The sequence below is a fragment of the Lactuca virosa genome, chromosome 2, assembly GCF_052849685.1.
Source record: "Lactuca virosa cultivar CGN04683 chromosome 2, Lactuca_virosa_CGN04683_v6, whole genome shotgun sequence".
Taxonomy (NCBI): domain Eukaryota; kingdom Viridiplantae; phylum Streptophyta; class Magnoliopsida; order Asterales; family Asteraceae; genus Lactuca; species Lactuca virosa.
In genome coordinates, this window is record NC_136427.1 from 98,701,298 (window position 1) to 98,723,326 (window position 22,029).

At 37.7% G+C, this 22,029-nt stretch overlaps 1 protein-coding gene and 1 long non-coding RNA gene across 10 annotated transcripts; one reads left to right on the plus strand and one right to left on the minus strand.

Moving 5' to 3' along the window:
- Positions 1-2,973: 2,973 nt before the first annotated feature.
- On the minus strand, positions 2,974-5,204 carry LOC145159324 (uncharacterized). Its single transcript, XM_079078269.1, has 4 exons — positions 4,894-5,204; positions 4,459-4,715; positions 3,926-4,386; positions 2,974-3,393 (listed from the first exon to the last, which is right to left on the minus strand). The coding sequence occupies exons 1-4, from the start codon at positions 5,016-5,018 to the stop codon at positions 3,127-3,129; spliced, it is 1,110 nt and encodes a 369-aa protein (XP_078934395.1). The 5' UTR covers positions 5,019-5,204; the 3' UTR covers positions 2,974-3,126.
- Positions 5,205-11,126: 5,922 nt separating this feature from the next.
- On the plus strand, positions 11,127-14,926 carry LOC145159325 (uncharacterized). 9 transcript variants are annotated; one of them, XR_013737645.1, is made up of 6 exons: positions 11,127-11,502; positions 11,569-11,679; positions 12,385-12,505; positions 12,625-12,752; positions 14,278-14,340; positions 14,633-14,926. It is a non-coding gene; the product is annotated as an uncharacterized LOC145159325 (long non-coding RNA). The 9 variants fall into 9 exon arrangements; XR_013737649.1 differs by lacking the exon at positions 14,278-14,340 and having other exon boundaries at positions 14,633-14,924; XR_013737642.1 differs by lacking the exons at positions 14,278-14,340; positions 14,633-14,926 and adding an exon at positions 13,350-13,559 and having other exon boundaries at positions 11,127-11,506.
- Positions 14,927-22,029: the final 7,103 nt, after the last annotated feature.

The window sequence follows — 22,029 nt, forward strand, 5'->3', positions numbered from 1 at the left end:
ATATGTATTTGGTATCAAGTAAACAATGTTTTGGATATAATGTAAACTTCTTAATTATTAATATGATGGTTGTATGGCTTTGATCACTATTATTCATTATGTTATGATACTGTACATGAAGTCATCCACCCCCAGACGTTTCTGCCGTTCTAGTTTGGGGGTGTGACAGGATCCGCTAACGAAATGCTTGGAATGAGAGGCCGTTATGGGGAATGGTACAAAAACCCATAGATTAATAAGTTATTACGAAGGAAAACCCAACCTAGTTGACTGGAGATCCCAAGATCTAGGTTCAATGGGACAACCTACTTGCATATAACATTTGTGAATCACTATGGGGTTAACCCCAACCCATTCCTAAAACAAATAGTGATGCAGGTTAAGCTTATAGTCGTGGATGATAAATTGGACATCATCACAAATTATCTTTTAATGATTATTATAGAATCACCTATGTGAGAGAGAAGTGGGGTCGCTTCAAAAGGAATTGTATGGGCACATTCCTAAGAGCTCTTACAGAACCAGGCAAGTGTCCATGACCATAATGAACACATCAATGAGAACCTAACTAGGTTAGGGAGAATCATGTGAGACACATATTGATTATTTACACAAACGGCAGAACAGTTCAAGGACATCGAGTCTACTGGTCCGCTAGTAAAATATATATGTATCTTAAGGGAAGGTTCAAATGGTAACATCTACCTATCCTATGCATGATTCAACTGTTGGATTTTATCTAGGTAGCTTGAAAATGCTTGATCAATTTTCATTCATGTGGGGGATTGTTGGAAAATTGGTGTTAACCAATTTACAAAAATGGGTTTTCCCCATTTTTTTCACACATACAAAATGGATTTAATATGAATGAGAAATTAATCCTTAAAGTAAGGGTGTTGGAAGAAGTAAATAAAAGAGTTTAATGGGTGGGGGAAAGAAAAGAAAAGTTCAGGGACCTTTCTTGCAAATATTTCTTTCTTTCATACTGAAATTGTAATTAATATTATAATTTAATTACATAGTAACACACATTAATCTTTATGATTAATAGAGGTGTTTAAATGGAGGTTATAGAATGTGTAGTATAAATACCACTACTCTACAACCATTTGAGTACACCAAAAGAATGCAAGAAAACTCTCTTCTTCCCCACTTCATCTTCTTCTTTTTCTAGCTATATTAATGATATAATCCAGGCCTATTGAGGGTTCGGGTGGTCTAGAAGAACCACTTCAAACTGTTGTATCATGGGAAACAAACACCCGGTAGCGGGCGAATTTGTTTTAAAGACAATGTGTTAAACACATGCCTCAGTTTTTCTATTTTCTTTTGTTTTCGTACATTACCTGGATATTATTCCTACAATAGGTTTTACATCTTAATCATCTATGGATTTTGTTCATTAACCCTTTCTAGATTTGATTGTAGGCGAAGGGTAGGAGAAGAAGACGATTTGTCTTTTTAAGTTCAAAATCATCCTCATCTCAAGTGCATGCTCTTCTCCCCAACCCTTTCTCCGGCGACTCTGACATGTTACTCTTCCCAATACGTTCTTCATGAACCAATTTGTTGTTTTTAGTGATGATGATGGAACAAATTTTGTATTTTTAAGGTCTTATTGGCTCTTGATTTTATATTTGATTTAGTTTTTAATTTGGGTTGAGTTGGTCTTTTTCTTGAACCAGATTTTGGTGATGATGATAGAATGATTTTAATTAGGTGATTTTCTGTGAATAGATGGCAATGTAGGTGACAAAGAGATGTTCGAGTTCTTTGTAAAAAAATCAAGATAAGTTTAATGATTTGTCATTAGTTATAATGATTAAGGTGGTGAGTCCATTTTTTTTGTTTTATTCGTTATAAAACATTTAAAAGAAAAAGAAAAAAAAGTCAATAAAGGTATTTGGTCATTTCACGAGCATTTAACCCTTGTAAACTGACGGTGTTAGTCACAAGTAAAAATCGTGTGCGATTTCACATAAATTCCTCAAAAGGACTTGCAGTGTGGTTTTTTGCCAATCATAGGGACCATTTGTGTAATTTTGTCCAATAATAAAAAATAAATAGCAAATTACATGTTTTTTCTTGGTGTTTTATGTTATCTTGACTAGTGACTAGGGATGACAATTAATGACACAACATTAAAAGAAATTTGCACGAAATTAAAATTCGAATTCGTGTTCATGTCTAGTTTAAAAGACACGTCGTGTCGTGTTTGTGTTCCAAATTTGACATGAATTTAACACGATTTAGCATTTGAATGTCGTGTTTTTCATGTTTTTCGTATTTGTCGTGTTATGTATGATTAAGTATTAATTAAATAAAGTAATTATTATTATATGTTATAATACTTAAATAAACTAATTGTTAGTATATGTTATTTTTGACTCCTTGTGTCATGTTTATCGTTTCTTAATTGATTTGTTTTCGTGTTAGTTAAAAACAACACGTCATCATGTCGTGTCATGTTCGTGTCAAATAAAACATTGTCGTGTCGTGTCAGACGCAAACACGATAAGATTGCCCGATTTGCCACCCCTAATCTTGACCGATGAATGATGAAGAAGCCAAAGCAAAAGGAAGAAAAATCAATGTTCTAAAGAAGGAAAAAGAGAGGGCTACCTGAAATGACCAAAAGACCTTCCTACGCAAAACCTATAAGGCACTTAGCACATGAACATTTGAGGGTGGTTTGCCCAAGGGACTGTGAGTACAACGTAAAAACGACATAGGGAACAAATGTGCAACAAAATCAACTTGTGGACTAAACCTGCAAGATTATGTGGGCGATTTTTGTGTTTTTAATTTAGTTTAGATACCAACACCTGTTATATAAAAAACAACATACACATATATACAATATATAACTTATTCATATGCAATTGTTGTAAGACTATACCTATTTAAGAAAGTTTCTATCCCTAGTACCTGTGAAGTAGAATATTATTGCTAAAAGACACATTAGCTACCATATTTGAAACATTAAAGATATATATAGATTTGAAAGAACAATATTGATGGATGATGGAGAAGTGTTTGACTTGTTTACACATGAATCTATAAGTCCAAATTTTTATAAGAAAAAAAAATGTTTATATAACAAAAAATGTTTATATGACACAATCATCAATCACGAGAGTCGAGATCTAATTCCTTTCTTGTTTTACCAACAAATAAGTCTTTGGATTTGATTAATCCGGGGATTAATCCAATCATTGTAGTAAGATGTAATTGAGCCACTGCATCATGTCTACCCAGTGAAACAATCGCCTTATGACTTGAACTCATTTTGTAAGTTGTCATCTTGCTTTCATCTCCTCCACGTATCAATAGTTGCAGGTTTTTAGCAGCAACTGATGCTTGCTTTTTCGCCAAATAACCTTGCTTCATTTCCTATTGTTCACATGTCATGTTATCATCATAAGATAAGAAGGGCATTTACGTCTTTTGGATACGCTCAGCTGTTTAAAAAAAACCTATGGTTTGGTTTTTTGTTTTAAAGAAAATAGAAATATTTTAGGGTTGGTTCTGTTTGTGTTTTAAAACTGGAAATGAAAACCAAACCAAAGGCATTTTTAATACAATGTCATTATAAATAATATATATAAGTTTCTTCTTGATTAATTATTAAAGGTATTTAGGGTTTCCACTAGGGACTAGTGATTTTGGTTTCAACAAATCTATCTATTCAATTGCTATTTTTATAGCTTTATGCAACTAACAACCAAAAAAGAAAAACGAAACCCAAAACATCAAAATCAAATTTGAAAAAATTGAACAAAAACAGTTTTGTGGGGCTAGAAACTGGATTTTTTCGTTTATGCAAAAACCAAAATTGCATAAGAAAACAAGGCCTAATTATGGTGCCTACAAATCATCTAAAAAAAGCAAGACTTAGAACAGGGAATGGAAAGTGGAAACTAACCTTGACGTTGGTAATATCTCCAATGGCAAAGATATTCTTCCGACCCCTAACTCTCAAATTTTCATCAACAATCAACCTCCCTAATTCATCCAATCGATCTTTCAAAATGGTACCTTTCAACCAAGAAGACGCCAATGGCTTCCCTGTACACAAAAAATGGCAATCCGCTTTGATTGTTTCACCAGCTGAAGTTGTATACAGTTTGGTGCCATTGCTACAATCCGCAACATCCTCCAGATTCACAGTTTGATCCAGTTTCACTTCAACATGTCTTGATTTTAGCCAATCTAATGTCTTCTTAGAAGCTTTTGGTCCAAGAAATTCCACCAACCTGTAGCCGCTATGGACCAACGTTATCTTCTTCTCCGGGAAATCAACTGCAATTTCTCCGGCAAGTTCTACTCCGGTGGGCCCGCCTCCAACAATCAAAATCGATGCCGCAGCTTTTATTTTTTCATTTTCTGCGATGTTTAAACAGCGCTCATAAGCTTCAAACTACCATCAATCTGGAAGAAACTTGAAATTGGGATTACCTGATTGGTATTGTTTCAGTCTCTCCGATCTAGTTTTTGGTACTTGATCGTCATGACCTGTAGCAATAACGAGATAATTATACGGGATCGATCGACCTTCTGATAGGAGGATTTCAGAATCAGATATGCCGATAGCATTGGAGACGATGAGACGGGATGATGTTAGGTAATGTTTATGCTGGATTAAGGATCTCTCCGCAAAAGTTGGTTCCACCATTCCTCTCAAGCTTGCCCATGGAATCTCGAAATACTCCTTCCTGTTCATATTCGGATCTAAATGTTATGAATCCGAATTCTATTTTCCAATCCAAAATTGATTTGTTCACGAATCAATATTGTAAAAAAAAAATAAAAAACCTAATACGACTCAAAACATAAAAACATGTAGCAATTCTGGAAAAGAAAAGGATTAGAGAGAAGAATAAGAAACCATACGGATCAATTAGTGTTACATTGCCATGAAACTGGAGCGATTTAGCAATGTACGAGCCGGCAACTCCGCCGCCAATAACGACTATTTTGTTCGCCGCACCGCCAGTTGCTACCGTTGGATTGGCCATCAAAAGAACGAGTGGATTGTTGTTGTTCCGACTGAAATCTGATCAAATATAAGTTAACTTGTTTGTAGGATCGTGGAAGAAAGAGGGTTTTAGTATGGATGATAGCGTTGACACGACAGGAGGATGAAGATGCCAAGAAGGCCATTGTTTTGCAAGATTCTTCAAAGGTTTTACTTGGTCTATGCAACTTCACGACATCAAAACCTTAACAAAGTCTTAACTAACATTTGATTAAAGAATAATTAAAGGTTTTACTTGGTCTATGCAACTTCACTACATCAAAACCTTAACAAAGTCTTAACCTATGTTTTAAAAACCGGTTTTTTAGTTGAACCGGTATAACGAGCGGTTTCGGTTCAACCGGTTTAACCGGTTCGACCGGCAGGTCAACCGGTTTCTATAATTTTCATATTTTTTTCTATTTTCCTATACATACATACATATACAAAATCATGAATTTGACGTTGACAAGTTCAAACATTAAAAGTATTCATACAAATAAGTTGTAGATCACTCCAAATACATTAAAAACTTTATAACATTTATCATATGTTTTTATTTATATAAAAAACTATATAGATTTGAAAAAATTTACCAAAGTTTAATATGAAAATGGTTCTTTTTCATGTGTTTTTATTTGGTTTAACTGGTTCAACCGATATATTTTGATCGGTTTAACCGGGTTCTTCTAAAAACCGGCCGGTTCAATCCGGTTCAGAAATTGACATAAAACCAGTGATAGTTGCACCGCTCATTTCCCAGGTTCCCGGTCCAACCGGTTCGACCGGCCGGTTCAAACCGGTTTTTAAAACATTGGTTTTAACAACATTTAATTAAAGATTAATTAAATATCTTTTATTTTTTTGAAAAACAAATATAATCTATTCTTAAACTACTCATTAATTTTAACTATATCAACGATGAAACTTGAACCATCGACCTCAAAAAGCAATGACAAACAGTGTGTTAAGCTAGAAGTCATTTGGTGATTAATTAAATATTAGAGCCTTGAATCTAGAAGTATAACATATTTTTAGAGTTAATTACATGAATGGTTCCTGAGGTTTGTGGTAATTTTAACGTTTGATCCTTAATTTTTTTTAACTCGGAAGTTCCCTTCAACTTTATTTTGTTACGTATTTCGTCCCTAATAGATGTAAAATGACCATTTGCCCTTATCTTATTTTTTCTAATTTGTTTGAATTAAAATAAATGTTTTTATTATTTATTTGAAAAAGCAGGTCCCACCAATCCCTACCCCACCTCCCCCACCGTTCTTGTTCAAAGATTTGGCAACCACCGATTACCACGGGCAGATTCACTTTTGGCAACCACCCTTGGCATCCTCGTTCACCTCTGCCAACAACCACTAAAAAAATCAAAATCATTCTCGTAATTAAACCAAAAAACGAAATCATACAATGATAAAACTTAAGATCAAAACTATTCTTAAAATCAAACAAAAAAATTGAAATCATACATTTATAAACCTCAAGATTAAAGTCAGTACAAAGTTTAGCATCAAATCTGAATCATACCTTGATAAACCTCAAAACCAAAACCAATATCAAAATTTGGTCGACAGCTAGGGCATATCGACTCCCCTCTAGTATAAATCCAACACCAGCAAAGCGTGTCGACAGAGCATCGATGATATGTCAGAACAAAGGATCTCAGCGATGATTAGGGTTGATAGGCGAGGAAGTCTCTAGTGGTGTAATATTTGTTTCGATGGCAAGGGAAAGTATCCACAAGGAAGTGACGACTGGTAGTCGGAGAAGATAATTGGACCACTTAGATGGCCGAGAGAGAGAGAGAGAGAGAGAGAGAGAGAGAGAGAGAGAGATGAGGAAGAGATATAGGGGTAAAAGGGAAGGAGGGTGGGCGATGATTTTTTTTAATCTAAAAATGAAATAAATAATAGAAAATCAAAAAATTTTATAAGGGAAAAATAGGTTTTTAAGTCTGGTAGGGACCAAAGACGCAACAAAATAAAGTTTGAGAGACCTTCCGAACTTTTTTTTTTAAAAAAAAAAGTTAAAGACCAAATGCGCATATTATCACAAACCAAAGGAGCATTCGTGTAATTTCCACCCATTTTTTATTAATTTATATGTTATAGAATCTTATATATATTCTTTTAAGTTTTTATACTACCTCATAATAATTTATTTAGTTTTTTAGGATAAAAATAACTGAATTTTGAAGTCCTACAAATTATATTGAGGTTATGTTTGACAGGCTAGCTAATAAGTTATTTTTAACTTAAAAGCTAACCAATGGTCAATAAACTAACTAACTTTTATATATATATATATATATATATATATAAATAAGTTAGCCTTGTGCTTTGAGAATTAAGCAAAGTGGGATAGGAGGAATTTTGTGGATTTTTCCTTGATTTTTATGGATTTTAGTTTGAATTTTAGGGATTTTTTGGTAAAGAAGAGCAGACGGCGATCTCTTGGTTCCTCTTTTGTCATCCGAGTCATTGCTGTCTTAACCTTATTAAGACACGTTTGAGAAACCTGGTTTCATTTCACGTTTCCCAATATACAGTTGTAATCCACTACATGTGTTGGCTTCTTTCTCACACTTCAAATCCTTTTTCAGTAAATTCTGTCAAAAATCGGGGTTTCCATACCTCCATCACCACTTATCTCAATTTGTCTCCTCCATTATCCTACCTCCACCACGACTTTCTTCTTAAACCACCATCGTTCCATCCCATGCTCTCTCTTTTCTTTCTTCATCTTGATTTCTTTTGTGGAGTGGTTCCAATCGGAAAAATCACGGCTTTCCACTTCTTCTATTCCTCTTTCTCTTTGCAGAAAGAGATTTCAGTTTTGTTTCTTTTTGGTCGAGCAGAATCAAGGAAGGTGCCACTGGTGGTTGGAAGCCCTAATTTTCCGGTGCCGACAGAACAAATTCACACGCTTCTAATCCCTTATCATAACCCATCCTCCATACGATGAAACTTACCTGTACGCAGATTCAACCCTTTACGTCGTCACTTCCCCTTTACCGCTTCTCCTTCTGCTAAGAAGGGTTGGTTTTTGAAGAACTTTGTGGATTTTCTAAGGAATTTTTTGGAATTTTGTAGGATTTTTGAGACTCCCAGTCAACATCAAGGCAGATCAGATTGTGTCTGTGATGAAAAGAAAATCTTTTTCTTTATTCCACCATGGAGTGCTCCACCGTCTTCTCAGCCAATAACAACATTAGTTGTGTCTTCCATTACATTCCACCTGAGCTTCTTGGCTTTCCCGATACGACTCTATCTCTTGTTGAGTGTGAAGCCATTGGGCTGGTCAAAAGGCAGAAAACATGGCAGAAAACATGGAAGAAAAGCAAGTCAAAAAGGTGGAAAAGGAGAGGTGATCCATATTTCCCGGATGCATGTTTCATGGCTGCTTTTCTTGTTCAATTGTTTACTTCAGACTCTATATATGAGTCTCATCTGTATTGTAAAAATAAGCAACAAAGAGTGAGTGCAGATTAGCACCAAGAAATATAAACTCCTAGTTACCTCGTGTGGATGTAGGTCAGAAATAGACCGAACCACCTTAAATCTTTGTTGTTCGTGTGTTTAGAGTGGTGTGTTAAGTGTCTCGATCCTAACAAGTGGTATCAGAGCAAGGTTTTAGCTCCAGAAGGTGATTTTCAGTTTTTGGTCGAAATTTTTTTTCGTCAAAAACGATTTTGGTATATACCGTTGGAAAGGTCTCGTTCCGAAGATTCCGAAAATATTTTTTTCTGAATTTTTTGACCACCGGAAGACGTCCAAATCGCCGGTCAAAGGTTGCCGGAATAGTTACCGGAAAAACCAGTTTCGCCGGAGAAGACGACACTGTAGCACCGAAGTTCCGCCGGAGAAGACGACACTGTAGCACCGGAGTTCTGCCGGAGAAGACGACACTGTAGCAGGCACTGTAGCACGACGTCAGCGGGGGACGTCAACAGAAACTGTAGCAAGCACTGTATCACGACGTCAGCGGTGACGTCAGCAGGCACTGTAGCAACACTGTAGCAGATTTGAAAAATTGCAGTTTAGCCCCTAAACTTTCAGAAAATTACAGTTTAGCCCCTAATCTTTCAGAAAATGGCAGAAAACAGTAAGCTTCAGATTGAGAAGTTTGATGGGAAAGATTTTGGTTGGTGGAAGATGCAAATTGAAGATTTGCTCGTGCAGAAAGACTTGGACGCAGTTTTAGGTGAAAAACCGGAGGCGATAACACAGGCAAACTGGGAGATTTTGGATAAGAAGGCCAAGACATTTATTAGACTGACGTTGTCAAAGGATGTTGCCTTCAACATTTTGAAAGAGACCTCGGCAAAGGGAATCATGGAGGCATTGTCTAATATGTACGAGAAGCCGTCGGCAGCAAATAAAGTCTTCCTGATTCGGGAGCTAGTCAACACGAGGATGAGGGAAGGAAGTTCAGTTACAGTACACATCAACAATTTGAACTCGATTTTATCCAGACTTGGGTCAGTGGGAATAAAATTTGAGGACAAAGTTCAAGCTTTACTACTGTTATCATCATTACCTGACAGTTGGTCCGGAACAGTTACAACCGTTACTAGTTCCTCAGGATCGAAAGAGCTCACTTTTGAGGGAATTCGGGATTTAATTCTAGGCGAAGACGTCAGACGAAGAAATTCCGGGGAATCATCAAGTGAACAATTGAATGCGGTCAGAGGTAGAAAAAATAACAGAGGTAGTGGGAGCGGGAACAGGAGAAGGAGTCAGTCGAGGACTCGAAATGATGTGACTTGTTGGAACTGTAAAGAGGTTGGACATTTCAGGAATCAATGTCCAAAAGACAAGAAAGAAGTTAACGCTGCAGTAGACCATTCAGATGATGATGTTTTGATCTGTAGTGTGGAGAGCAATGTGGATTCCTAGGTTATGGATTCGGGTGCTTCATTTCACGCTACCCACAGCCGTGAAGCACTGCAGAATCTAAAAGAAGGAGATTTTGGTAAGGTAAGACTGGCGAACGATGAGGTTCTTGATGTGACGAGCATAGGTGAATTAGTTTTGAAGACTCCAGTTGGTCCATGGACTTTGAAGGATGTCCGGGTAATTCCAAGTCTGAAGAAACAATTGATTTCTGTTGGGCAGTTGGATGAACAGGGACACGAGGTTAAGTTCAGGAATGGGCAGTGGAAGGTTGTCAAAGGAAATCTTGTGATAGCTCGTGGACATAAGAAGGGTTCATTATATATGGTCAGATTACCATCTGAGGGAGTAACCGTCCCAGTTCAGAAGAAAAACAAAATCCGGTTCATAGAGTCTCGTGGACAGAAGAAGGTTTGCTTTGCAGATGGCAAACCCAGAGTCACAGGTCAGATTCAGGTTGAACGTGTTTGGAACGGTTCAGAAAAACCAGTCAAGGGCATTCATAGCAGTGGGAGCAAGGGTTGTGCTTCAGCTAGAATACCCAGAACACAGTGGGTTAAGAGAACCAGTATTCCATCTGTAAAAGTCTCTCCAGATTATCTGTTTCACATGGAGAGTGTCGTTTGTTCTCAGGATGTTCCAGGATCGGGCAGTTCATTTCAGTGGGAGCCGGTGGAGACAGAGAACAGGTCAGTGGCAGACTTAGTCATGACTGATGTGTTGGAGCTAACGGAAGCTTCAACTAGCCTTCAGGTAAATTGAAGAGAAGGCCAGGGTAACTAGGAAGGAGTCAAGATCAAAAGTTTTTACAGAAATACAGATACACAGTTGAAGCTATGGTGAAGATTGTTTCGTGGCTTCAAGTGGGAGATTGTTGAGTGTGAAGCCATTGGGCTGGTCAAAAGGCAGAAAACATGGAAGAAAAGCAAGTCAAAAAGGTGGAAAAGGAGAGGTGATCCATATTTCCCGGATGTATGTTTCATGGCTGCTTTTCTTGTTCAATTGTTTACTTCAGACTCTATATATGAGTCTCATCTGTATTGTAAAAATAAGCAACAAAGAGTGAGTGCAGATTAGCACCAAGAAATATAAACTCCTAGTTACCTCGTGTGGATGTTGGTCAGAAATAGACCGAACCACCTTAAATCTTTGTTGTTCGTGTGTTTAGAGTGGTATGTTAAGTGTCTCGATCCTAATATCTCTTCCCCCATGAGTCATTAACTGCTTTTGTGTTGGCTTTCTCATGTATCGCCGGTCGTCCCACAATGTCCACTCCTCTCTTTCCCCAAAGCTCACCATCACCATTCTCTCTCTCTCTCTCTCCAATAAACTTCATTCTTCTTTCTTCTTTTCTTCTTTATCTTTCAATCGATTGCATGTACACGACACAGAAAAATCCAAACTTTCCAGTTGGCTTCCGGTTGGATGTGCCTACCTTCGTTCTTCAACCTTAATCAAGTACCTTCTTCCCTCAGTGTCATTGCTGCTTCATCTCTCTCTCTCTCTCTCTCTCTCTCTCTAACGCAAAATAGAAAGACACCCTGTAAATGTAATTGAAGTTAAGGCATCCTCAACTAGGTAGGTAAGATAAAATTTCGATTGAATTCCATTTAATTCTTTTTGTTATCTCATGCAATTAATCAGTCCCTTCTGAGGACGACAATCAGGGATTCATTGACCTATAGCAGGAGTAGTGACAACGCTTTTATTTCGTCTGTTGAAGATGTTTCATGCCAGACACAGTTATCATAAAAGGTTAGCCATCTTTATCATTTTCTTTTCTTTTCGATTCACACTCTCATTTCTCCCCCCTTTAGACAAACCCTAAATTTGTTTTATTGTCCATGGAGGATGAAATCAGTGCTGTTAATTATTTACCCTGTGTGAAAGATAAAATTGTTCTCCATTATCTTTAGGAGAAAATTTAATTGAATTTTTATATCTGATTTAGTTTGTCCTCATGGAAGTCAATCTTGAATCAAACTCATGATTTCATTTTTCTTTAAATTCGTTCTGAAAGTGGATTGCAATAGTTGGGATCAAGTAATATGCTCTAAACAGGCAGTCATTTCATTCTAATGTTGTAGTACGGAACACTATAATGATTTTTAGTGGTAGTATTTCCACTATTGTCACAAGAAGCATCAATTTATGAAACTGTAGACATTTCCGACGCTTATCTTATTTGAATTAATATCTTTTAACGTAAACAACCATTGTGTTGTTGGTCTCTTTTAGGAATATGCTAACTAATATATATATATATATATATATATATATATATATACAATTAGTTATTTTGTGATCCCTTTTTTCACATATAAAGGGAGTAAGTCGTCTTAAGTTTAACCACTAATGTTGTTAGTCTCTTTTAGTTGGATGGTTTTTGTAAAAAATTTGGAAAATTTATCAATCGGGTATTCTCTAATTTGTTTTAAACTTGGATAACATATTTGACAGGATGTAGAGGGCCAATGGAATCCGAGTTGTCTCGAGGGATGAAACGAAGAGTCATATTAGCACGGTTTATAGTTTATGTTAATGTTACAACAAATAACACAACACAACGGCACAACCTGAGGTATATACTAATATATAACAGTGTTGAGTATTTGGATATCTTGTATATGTTTACCCTTGCTTGATTTTATTTGTTTTGTTAATGGTCTTTAATTATTATGCAATTGGTTGTTGGTGCAGATGATGTCAACTAAAAATTTGGTGAAGAACTCAAAATACAATCCATGATCAGGATGCTTAAGGATTCCTTCAAGGACCACTCCTCTGTTTGTCGAACCTTAAAGCATTCAAGATTCTTATATATCAAGGTGTGAACTTCTAACTCAAATACAGGCAAGACTTGGGAATTGTTCCTTTTTTATTTAATTTGAACATAATGACTTAAAAGGCTTAATGAGTATATGGGTAAAGGGAAAAATCAATGAGTATATGTCTAATTTTATCAATAATCAGCGAACAAAAGCTAAAATTCATTATCTTAGTTATTAAAAGGTTTGATCCACTTTTCTCACTTCTCAACGGCCATGGTTTATGTAAAATTATTTTCACCACGTCTTTTTGGTGCGTCTTTTGGTAAATAATTTCATCAATTTTATAATGTGGGTTAATGTTATCATAGGCTGTTGTGTCGCTTATGACGACAAACTCAAGGTGCATGTGTCCTATAGTTACAAGAAACATTCCTATTTCCCTACCAAGTGCATCAACTAAGAATTAACTATTACACTCCATCATCCTTTTCCATTTCACTTAATCAGTGAACCTCATATGATTTTAATTCTGGTACCTGTACTACACTCTGTAAACCATTATGAAGCACAATGTACAATAATAATTTCTAATCTATAGACAAACAGTCCCAACACAGGACTGATTTTTTAATAATTTTCTTTCTATTTTCACAGATGAGGCTTGAGGGTCTTGAAGTAGATGAATACCAATTTCTCCTTTTACTTTCAAATTTCACTGATTAGGGATTCGTTTTTCCATTTCTAGGTGAAGCAAAGTAGTGTAAAACTAATGAGAACCATTGGAATGTTGTCCTACATGTTCATTTAAATGGAAGAAACAGATGATAAAATATGTGTATAAATATGAAGAGTAATATCAATCAACATAGTGTTCTTTTGATTGTTGGGGCTTTTCCAAAGTTGAAAATGAAGAATGAGAACGTAGTTCCACCTTTTTAGCCTCATTTGGAAAAGTCATTAGAAGGCTTGAGGTTAAACATTTAAATTTAAAAAATAAAATCCAGATCTTCAAATCCCTATTGTTTAAGAAATTAATCGGATGAAGGCAAGACTGATCCAGTTTGTCATTTGTATTCGTAGTCTGTGAAGTTGCGAAAACTTTTTCAAGATTTTCGGGTGTAGTCACTTATGAAGCTGCTTTGGAAATGTTTTTTTCACTGTATATTTGTACCAGGTTTCATTTTCCTTGAAAACATAACATGCATTTGATAATATTACTGACTGCCACTTCTTACAAATTGCTTTTCTTTTGTTTTAAGCCCAAATAAATTTCGAAAACCCTTCCATGTCTCAAAATGCTGGTACTAATCTGCTTAGGAAGTATGATTTTCATCATCTTCACACCTTTAATTAATTCCATTTTCCCTGTGATTCAAGGCCCAAAGTATGTTTAGATAGTTTGGTGTTTTGTAATTTTTGGGTTCTAATTTTCCTCTTAGTTGTAGATTAGAATTAAGCACATTACCTTGTTGTAACTTAATGGGATAATCAGGTCTCTGTGATTTTTAAACTATCTAAAGACAACTACTAGCTGCACAATTTTCATTTACCCTAATTTTAAAAGAATAATTATATATTACAGGAATATTTTTTTTGACGAGAAATGAAATTTCATATACCCTCAGCCCAATGATGATGTACAGAGGTAATTGTCGTATTTCTTGCTTTATCATGAGATTATATCATTTGTTGGTTTGAAGCTTGATGGTATTATAGGTCTTTTGCTTGGACACGTAAGTGTTCATCATGCAAATTATTATATTAATAGTTTTGTTTGGAACGTATACATTTTTTAATAGTAGAATAACGGTTTTTTATAGCACTATTCACATTCTTTGGGTGTGTGTTGTTCCGTAATATAATGCAAGTACATATAGATCTGTTAAACTGAATGTCACTTTACACACTGACAGATTTTTTTTTCTCTCTTTCTTTAGATTAGTCTGAATAAATGACACTCCAACTAGATATTTGTCTTGCTTCATCAAAGGACCTTCACGATGCATATCATGGGCCGTGATTATCACGGCTGAAGACGTACCTAGTATATATATAACAACAAAAATAGTATTAGTTATAATAGGACAAAATTTCATAAGTGTTCCCTTTGTTTTTCAAAAAAGGCCACTTTTAGGATATATTTAGAAATTGCTACACCAATGGTACTTATGGTTTCATTTTATTGCATGGTAGGTCCTTCAGATGTAAAATCTAACTTTTGAATCGTCTTTTTAAATAACCAGTATACCCTTTGACCAAATCTGGAAAAATAATCAATAAACCTCAACGACCAATTCTGTAATTTATTATATATCTTCCATCTTCTCTCTATTTTACATCTCGTAAAGAATCATAATCTAATATCCCCATTTTCTCTCTATGCTTATATCCTATCTTCATCCATACCATCCTCTCTCTTCTCTCTCTCTCTCTCTCTCTCTCTCTCTCTCTCTCTCTCTCTCTCTCTCTCTCTCTCTCTCTCTCTCTCGTTATTTCTCTTTCTTTCTCTCTCTCTCTCTCTCTCTCTCTCTCTCTCTCTCCATCCCTCTCTCAACTGTACATTGCTGCCTACCCCCTTCGTCAAAGATCATAAAGTCACTTGTATTCCCTTTTCTGCTTCACGAATCAACTATCCTTTCTCATCTCCTTCAATAATTTTAACGTATAGGTTATGAGCTAATTAAACCAAATCATTCCATTACCATATGGATCATCATTGTTAGATGAAGAGCTTGGCAATCTTATATGAGTTTGTGGAGAGTTTGACAAGCGGGAAGTGACAGAGTTAGAGATGATAAGTCGAGGTAGGCATCAAGGATTAAAGAAGAAATCGGAGGTTGGAGAGGGAAATCAAAATGACAGCGGTAGAAAGTTAGAGGTTGGAGAGGAAAATTGGAGTCAGAGATGATGAATACGACGGAGTTGTGCGAGGATTCAGCTCTGGTTTTTCTTACCCCACATCCCCAAAGCTTTTGTTTACCCCAATGAAATCAACCCTATTTTTTTCCAAAATTTAAATTTATCGAGTGTTTGTTGATCTGTAACACCGTAAATTTCCAAACAATTTTTTCATTTTAAATTCATATAAATCTCATAACGCATTTCACAAAATCTTATTTATTTAGTTTACAAAACGCATCTCCATAATTGTTTGTTTAATAATCCAGGATCCTCAAAACATAACTCTTTCTCTGGTGTGTATAATCGAGCCGGTGCCTTCCCGCGATCCTGAGAAAAACCTGAAACACATAACACATAATACGGTAAGCACGAAGCTTAGTGAGTTCCCCAAAATACCACACACATCTCAGTAGCCTCTCATGGCTATACTCAGATAAGATCCTCCGGTCAATATGTCTCAGTGGGACCCTCCGGTCCCAGAACTCAGGTGGACCCTCCGGTCCTAACTCAATAAGCTCATAATAACAATACTCAACATAAATCACAGAGACATAATGCAGAATATCACAACACACAAATAAGCACATAATACATCTCAGTCACACAAGGATACCACTCATGGTAAGTATAGTGAGAAGACTCACCTCGAATGATGAATAACCCCTAAAACGTTGCTGCTACGCACCGGCCACAAACTCTGTGCCAAACCCACAATTAACCCAATTAGGAACTAAGTCCGAACTCTCACTCATTAGGTCTAAAGGTAGTCCACTAACCAGCCCATCAATAACCTAAAACCCATTGGGCCCACCAAGACCCAATAATAAATGGGCTCTCCTAAGGCCCAACTCTCAATCTAAATGGCAAGCCCAACTCAAGGGCCCAAGGCACAATATAATATTTCTCTGCTCAAAGTCACTAATACACAAGCCCAAAAATCCAGGCCCAACCCTTAAGGCCCAATAATAAATTCAGCCCAAAAGCTCACAGAGAGGTTACGCGGGGCGTACCTCCCATGGTACGCTCAGCGTACACTTGCATGCACGAATCTGATCGGGGACACCAACACAGTACGCGGGGCGTACTGGAATTAGGTTGGGCGTACGCCCAGTTTTGCTTAGTCCATCTCTTGGTCTTAACCCGTTAAGACCTTAGCTCATTTCTCAGATTTGGACTCCCTAATAGCTCTTACTCCATAAAGTCAGTGACTTTAAGCCTTTGCATGGCTGATATGGTCACAAACACACAAAACACCCACTCTCTTATCTCAAAAAGCTCATAACTCATGCATGGCTTGATACCAACATCCAATACCTCATTTTTATGGATCCTCTCCACTAGAAATACTCTAAAGGACAAACATTAGGCTCTGGAGTGCAACAACTCATAAAGCTTCAAGCTTTGGGACCAAAAACCCTAAAATGGACCATAACATGCACAAATCAAAGGGATGGGAAAGCTTTGAGCTTTATACCTTCAAATGATGCTCCATCCACAGAAAAGCTCAGATCCAAAGCCTGGACTCCAACTCTATTCTCTTCTATGCTCCTTCTTCACTCCAAAATCTCACAAGAACACTTAAAACACTCAAAGGCTCTCAAATGCATCCACAAACTCCATGAACGAAGGTTTAGGGTTTAGGAGGGTTGAAATCTGAAGGTGGTGGCCAGGAATGAGGCCATCTCATTCTTTATATAGGGACACACCCAAAATTAGGGTTTTCACTATGTGTCTAGTACGCCCAGCGTACTAGGTGGCTCCGTTTAAAAACCACGCACATGAGTATGCTAAGCGTACACACACGTACACCCAGCGTACTCAGCTGCCACCTTTCTCAAATTAAGGGACTTACCCTGCCAACACTTCAAACTTCCAATGCTTCCTCGATATGACTCCGTTTCCAAAGAACCTCATACCCACGGAAAGGTGGCGAGATGCCTTACACTTCTAGCAACTCGTCGCAACTCGAGACTTCCTCATGTCCGGGTTGCAGCCCACGAACCCTAACCACTGACGATCTGAACCAGGATGTTACATGATGTATATTTAACCACTCTTATTTCTTCTTGAAGTATCTTCCTACAATTTTCCCAAAATACTCAATCATGAAGCATATTCACAAACATTAATGGAGAAACTGTATACCATTTCTTGTTTGACCTAAAACACAAAATTTCTTGTTTACATGAGTAATTTGAGAGAGAGAAAGAGAGAGAAGATTAGTTGGATTTTTTCGTTAGTTAAGATGGGGGTGACTGAAGATTTTTTTAGTGGGGATTTTATGCATCACTACCCTCAAAATTCTTGAATTCAAAATGGGTTTTTTTGTACTTAACAAGTTATAGTAACAAATAAGGATTTTTTGGGGTTGACTATGGTGGTGTGCGAATATTTTGTGTTCCTTTTACGGAAAAAAATGTTGGTCACCGGAGGAGACAAACAAAACAAACCAGATCTCTATAATTTTCCTCTAACAAATATTGCTTATATTAGTTCTTACATGTAATCTAAAAGGACCCTGACATTAAGAGTAATATTATCAAATCTTATGACTGCGAGAACTATTTGCAACATCACTATCTTTTACAAAAGCTCTCTAAGTTCTTCAATATGAGCACATGTTAAAGTATAGTTAGGAAAAGGCACTACTAGAAAGCAGGCCTTTAATGTCACACGATTTATGATACACATTGACTTATGATACGCAAAAGTGTGTGACCTAAAAATAATGTTAGCTCTCTAGAAATTTTAAGGATTTAGGATGCGCATTTTTGCATGCCCTAAAATTAGTGTCAGGAAAAAAAACACGGAGGGCGCTTATTATAAAATTTGTGTCATCTAAACATGTCGTTTTATAATTTTTAATGAAACGCGAGTTCTTTAATAACAAGCGGGAAAAGAAAAGCCCAAAAATTAGAAAGCCCGATTTCACTTCCCTCTTTGCCCTAAGCGTTTTTGATGCATTTTTCTTTCTCCCCACAAACATAATCGACGATACTTCTTTCCCCTCCCCACATCGACCGCCAATTACTTCTTCCCCTCACACTCCGACCACCGCTATGTGCTCTTTCCTGGTCGTCGATGTCGATCAAGGATACAACAGACACGCCATCACCATATTTCTTCTTTGCCCTAACCCATTTTCCGTGTCATCGTGTACACTTTCTTTCCCGATTCCAGTTGACGTTCCTTGAGACAAACCCACCACTGTCCAGCACCCCTAGTACACCATCGCCGACCCTCCACCAACGCCGCACCGTCCTCTGCCATCGACCTTCCTCTTGCAAAGCCGATTGTAATCTCTTTCACTAAAGGAACCATCAAGTAAGATATCTCTTCCTATCCTACGTTTGAATTTAAGAATATACAATCCTATGTTCAAGGGGATAAAAGGTTTATGACTTCCGTCAATTGCTTATCATGCTAGGCCATGTGGACAGTCCTCTCCATTGCCACCTACAAGGTCTGTTATGATGATTGTGAGGGTATTTAGGTCATTTAATAAGAAAGTTATTTTTTTTTGGTTTCATTGCAGCAAAGACAACAATACAAATAAACCTGGTAGTGAAGTGAAGCTTTCTCAGAGACCTGGTAAGACATAGATGATAAAATGTTTTCTGGATAATAAAGATTTGAGAAAATGGAATAAATAAAGGCAAAATTGAAAAAACGAAAGTCATGGTCTTGCTAAAAGTTGTACTAAAAAGCGTTTGGTTGTATTTGATTTTGTAGAGCTTGAAAATGATGAATTAAGGCACACAGACTAAATCTCTCAGGCATGTTTGAATTATAGACCTCATTAAATTGGCTTTTTTTGTTTGTAATAAAAATGTACTCGTGCGTCCGAGCTTCGCATGGTGCCACGGACCCCCCCCCCCCCCATCGGACCCGGACTTCGGTCCAATCAGGAGCCGCCAGCAAGCCCACGTGCGAGCCACCTGCGAGCCTTCAGATCTGCTGACGCGTGGAAGCTTCTCAGCCGTCCGATCAGATGCCTCCCCCTATAAATAGAAGGTTGCGAGCCTTCTCGGATACATTTGGAAATTTGCCACTTTTAGCCCATTTCTTCATATTTCCTTCATTTTAATATTCCCCAAAGCCCCGGTATCGATTATAACCCCCGGAATACCCCACGAAGTGCCCGAGAAGCCCGGAAAATCTATCTTTTCGGTTTCGAAGCCCGACCCTTGCAGAGCCCGGTTTCTCAATAAAACTCCCGGTTTTATTAGAAACGATCGTTTTAGGAAACGAATTGTTGCCCGATTATCATCAAATCATGTGAGTGTGTAGTCACTTTCATCTTACACCTAGATATGAAGTATTTTCTATAAAATACGTGGTATGTGTAATTATATTAAGTGTTTATTTGAGGTGACTGTTGAACAGATGTTTCATACAAGTTTTAAACTGTATATGTATTTTATCTACAAATATGTTGGGTAGAACATGGGTAGACGAAATAGTCGGTGTGTGTTAAAATGGTGAGAGGCCTCGATGTTGTTGTTGTTGTTGTTGTTGTTGTTGAAGTCGTCTAACGGAGTATAGATGACGACCACGGACTTTTCTAGACAGGCCAGTGGCACACTAGCAGGTTCGCAACTTGTAGGTGTTGGTGAACTATACGTTCGTTGGCGTATTCCATCCCCCTCATGGTTGCCTTTAGGACATGTATGGCTGAGGAGTCCCCTTAGCAGTAGTGTCCATCCCGATGATATTCCTTAGGCTAGGTCCCTTGTGATAGGTGTTTAGGGACGTAAAGTGAGGACAACGAGAATGAGTAATCAGGGTTATTGTTGATTGGTGAACTCAATAAGTTTATTATTATTGTGGGTTGAAAACCCTATATGCTCACCAGGCTCCCAAGCCTGACCCACTCAGCTTTTTATGTTACAGGTAGTGGACCCCGAGCATAGTCGGAGGACGATGAGAGATTTTTGGATTATAGGCCAGTAGTTGTAAATAACTGTTGAAAGGCTTATAATGTCTTGTTTATGCTTTTGATCTGTATCGGAACATGACATCCCGAGGTTTTGATATGAAATGAAACTATACATTTCTTAAAGAAAGGTTTTGATAAACTTTTATCATGTTTTGTTTTGGGGACCAATTCCGCAACATCTTTTAAAAAGATTTCTCTGAATTTATTTTAAAAAGCATAAATTAAATCGGTCTTTTCTGGCCGAGAAATTAGGGGATGTCACACCTAGGGATCAGATCAGATTTGATTTCATTACAAATAGAGGGGCTACAAGAAGGCCCAATGTCCGAGTTTAGCTGTAGCAGGACCGATGTCAGCACCCGCTCCAGCAAATCTTCGGATTACTGACGGCCGTCAGGGCCGGGTAGATGTGCCTGCGGCGAAGAGCAGGGCTTTCCTGCTGACAGCAGATGAGGCGCGTGCAGCTCCTGATGTTGTGACGGGTATGTATCTTCCCCTTATCTTTTTATTTATATTGAATTTTTTGCTTATGTTTATATGTTTCATTTTCGGATCATTCCTTGTAAACGGTATCTCTGCTTTTGGTATTATTTGATTCGGGGGCTACCCCATCTTTTTTATCGCTTGCGCTTAGCAAGAGATTTGTCGGAGCTCTGGGGGAGCTGGATTGTCCTCATGATGTTGAGATTGCTGATGATAAGACAGTTCGGGTTGCAAGGGTTCATCGGGTTGTAGCCTCCAGCTATTCAACGAGCAGTACCCGGTTGATCTAGTTCCCATTCCTCTGTGCGGGAACAAGGTCATCGTGGGCATGGATTGGGTAAGCCCTAATGGGACAGTGATCGACTGTGAGTAGCAGTTAGTTTGGGTTCAGACCCCAAGTGGGGGAGAGTTGGTGATTCAGGGTGAGAGACTGCAACGTGGGCCGGTTATGTGTTCTGCAGCGAGGGCCAGACGCTATCTTCATCAGTGATGCTCGGGCTTCGTTTCCTATATCATGGATACCCGGGATAAGGGTAAGGCGACCGTGGATGATGTTCCGATTGTGCGGGATTATCTAGATGTGTTCCCAGAGGATTTTCCCGAGGTACCTCCGAAGAGGCAGGTGGAGTTCAGGATTCATCTTGTAACATCCCAAAAATCAAGGTTAAAAAAAATTCATTTTTATTATATTCAAAACACCATTGTAACTTTGTACAAACATTGAAAAGCATTTAAATAAAAACTATTATCAAAGTTCATTCCCAAAGATCACATATTGCGGAAAACATGGGTGTATGCGTTGCGATCGTCTCGAGCCCCTTTCATTTGAAAACCGGAGTACCTGAAACATAAACTAAAAACCGTAAGCACAAAGCTTAGTGAGTTTACCAAATACCACATACCATATACGAAACATATAGGGGGGCCCGCCCGGCTTCGGAACTCGTCCAACATCAGGCCCCGTCCAGCATCGGGCCCCGCCCGGTATCGAGCTGAGCTTGGTAAACGGGC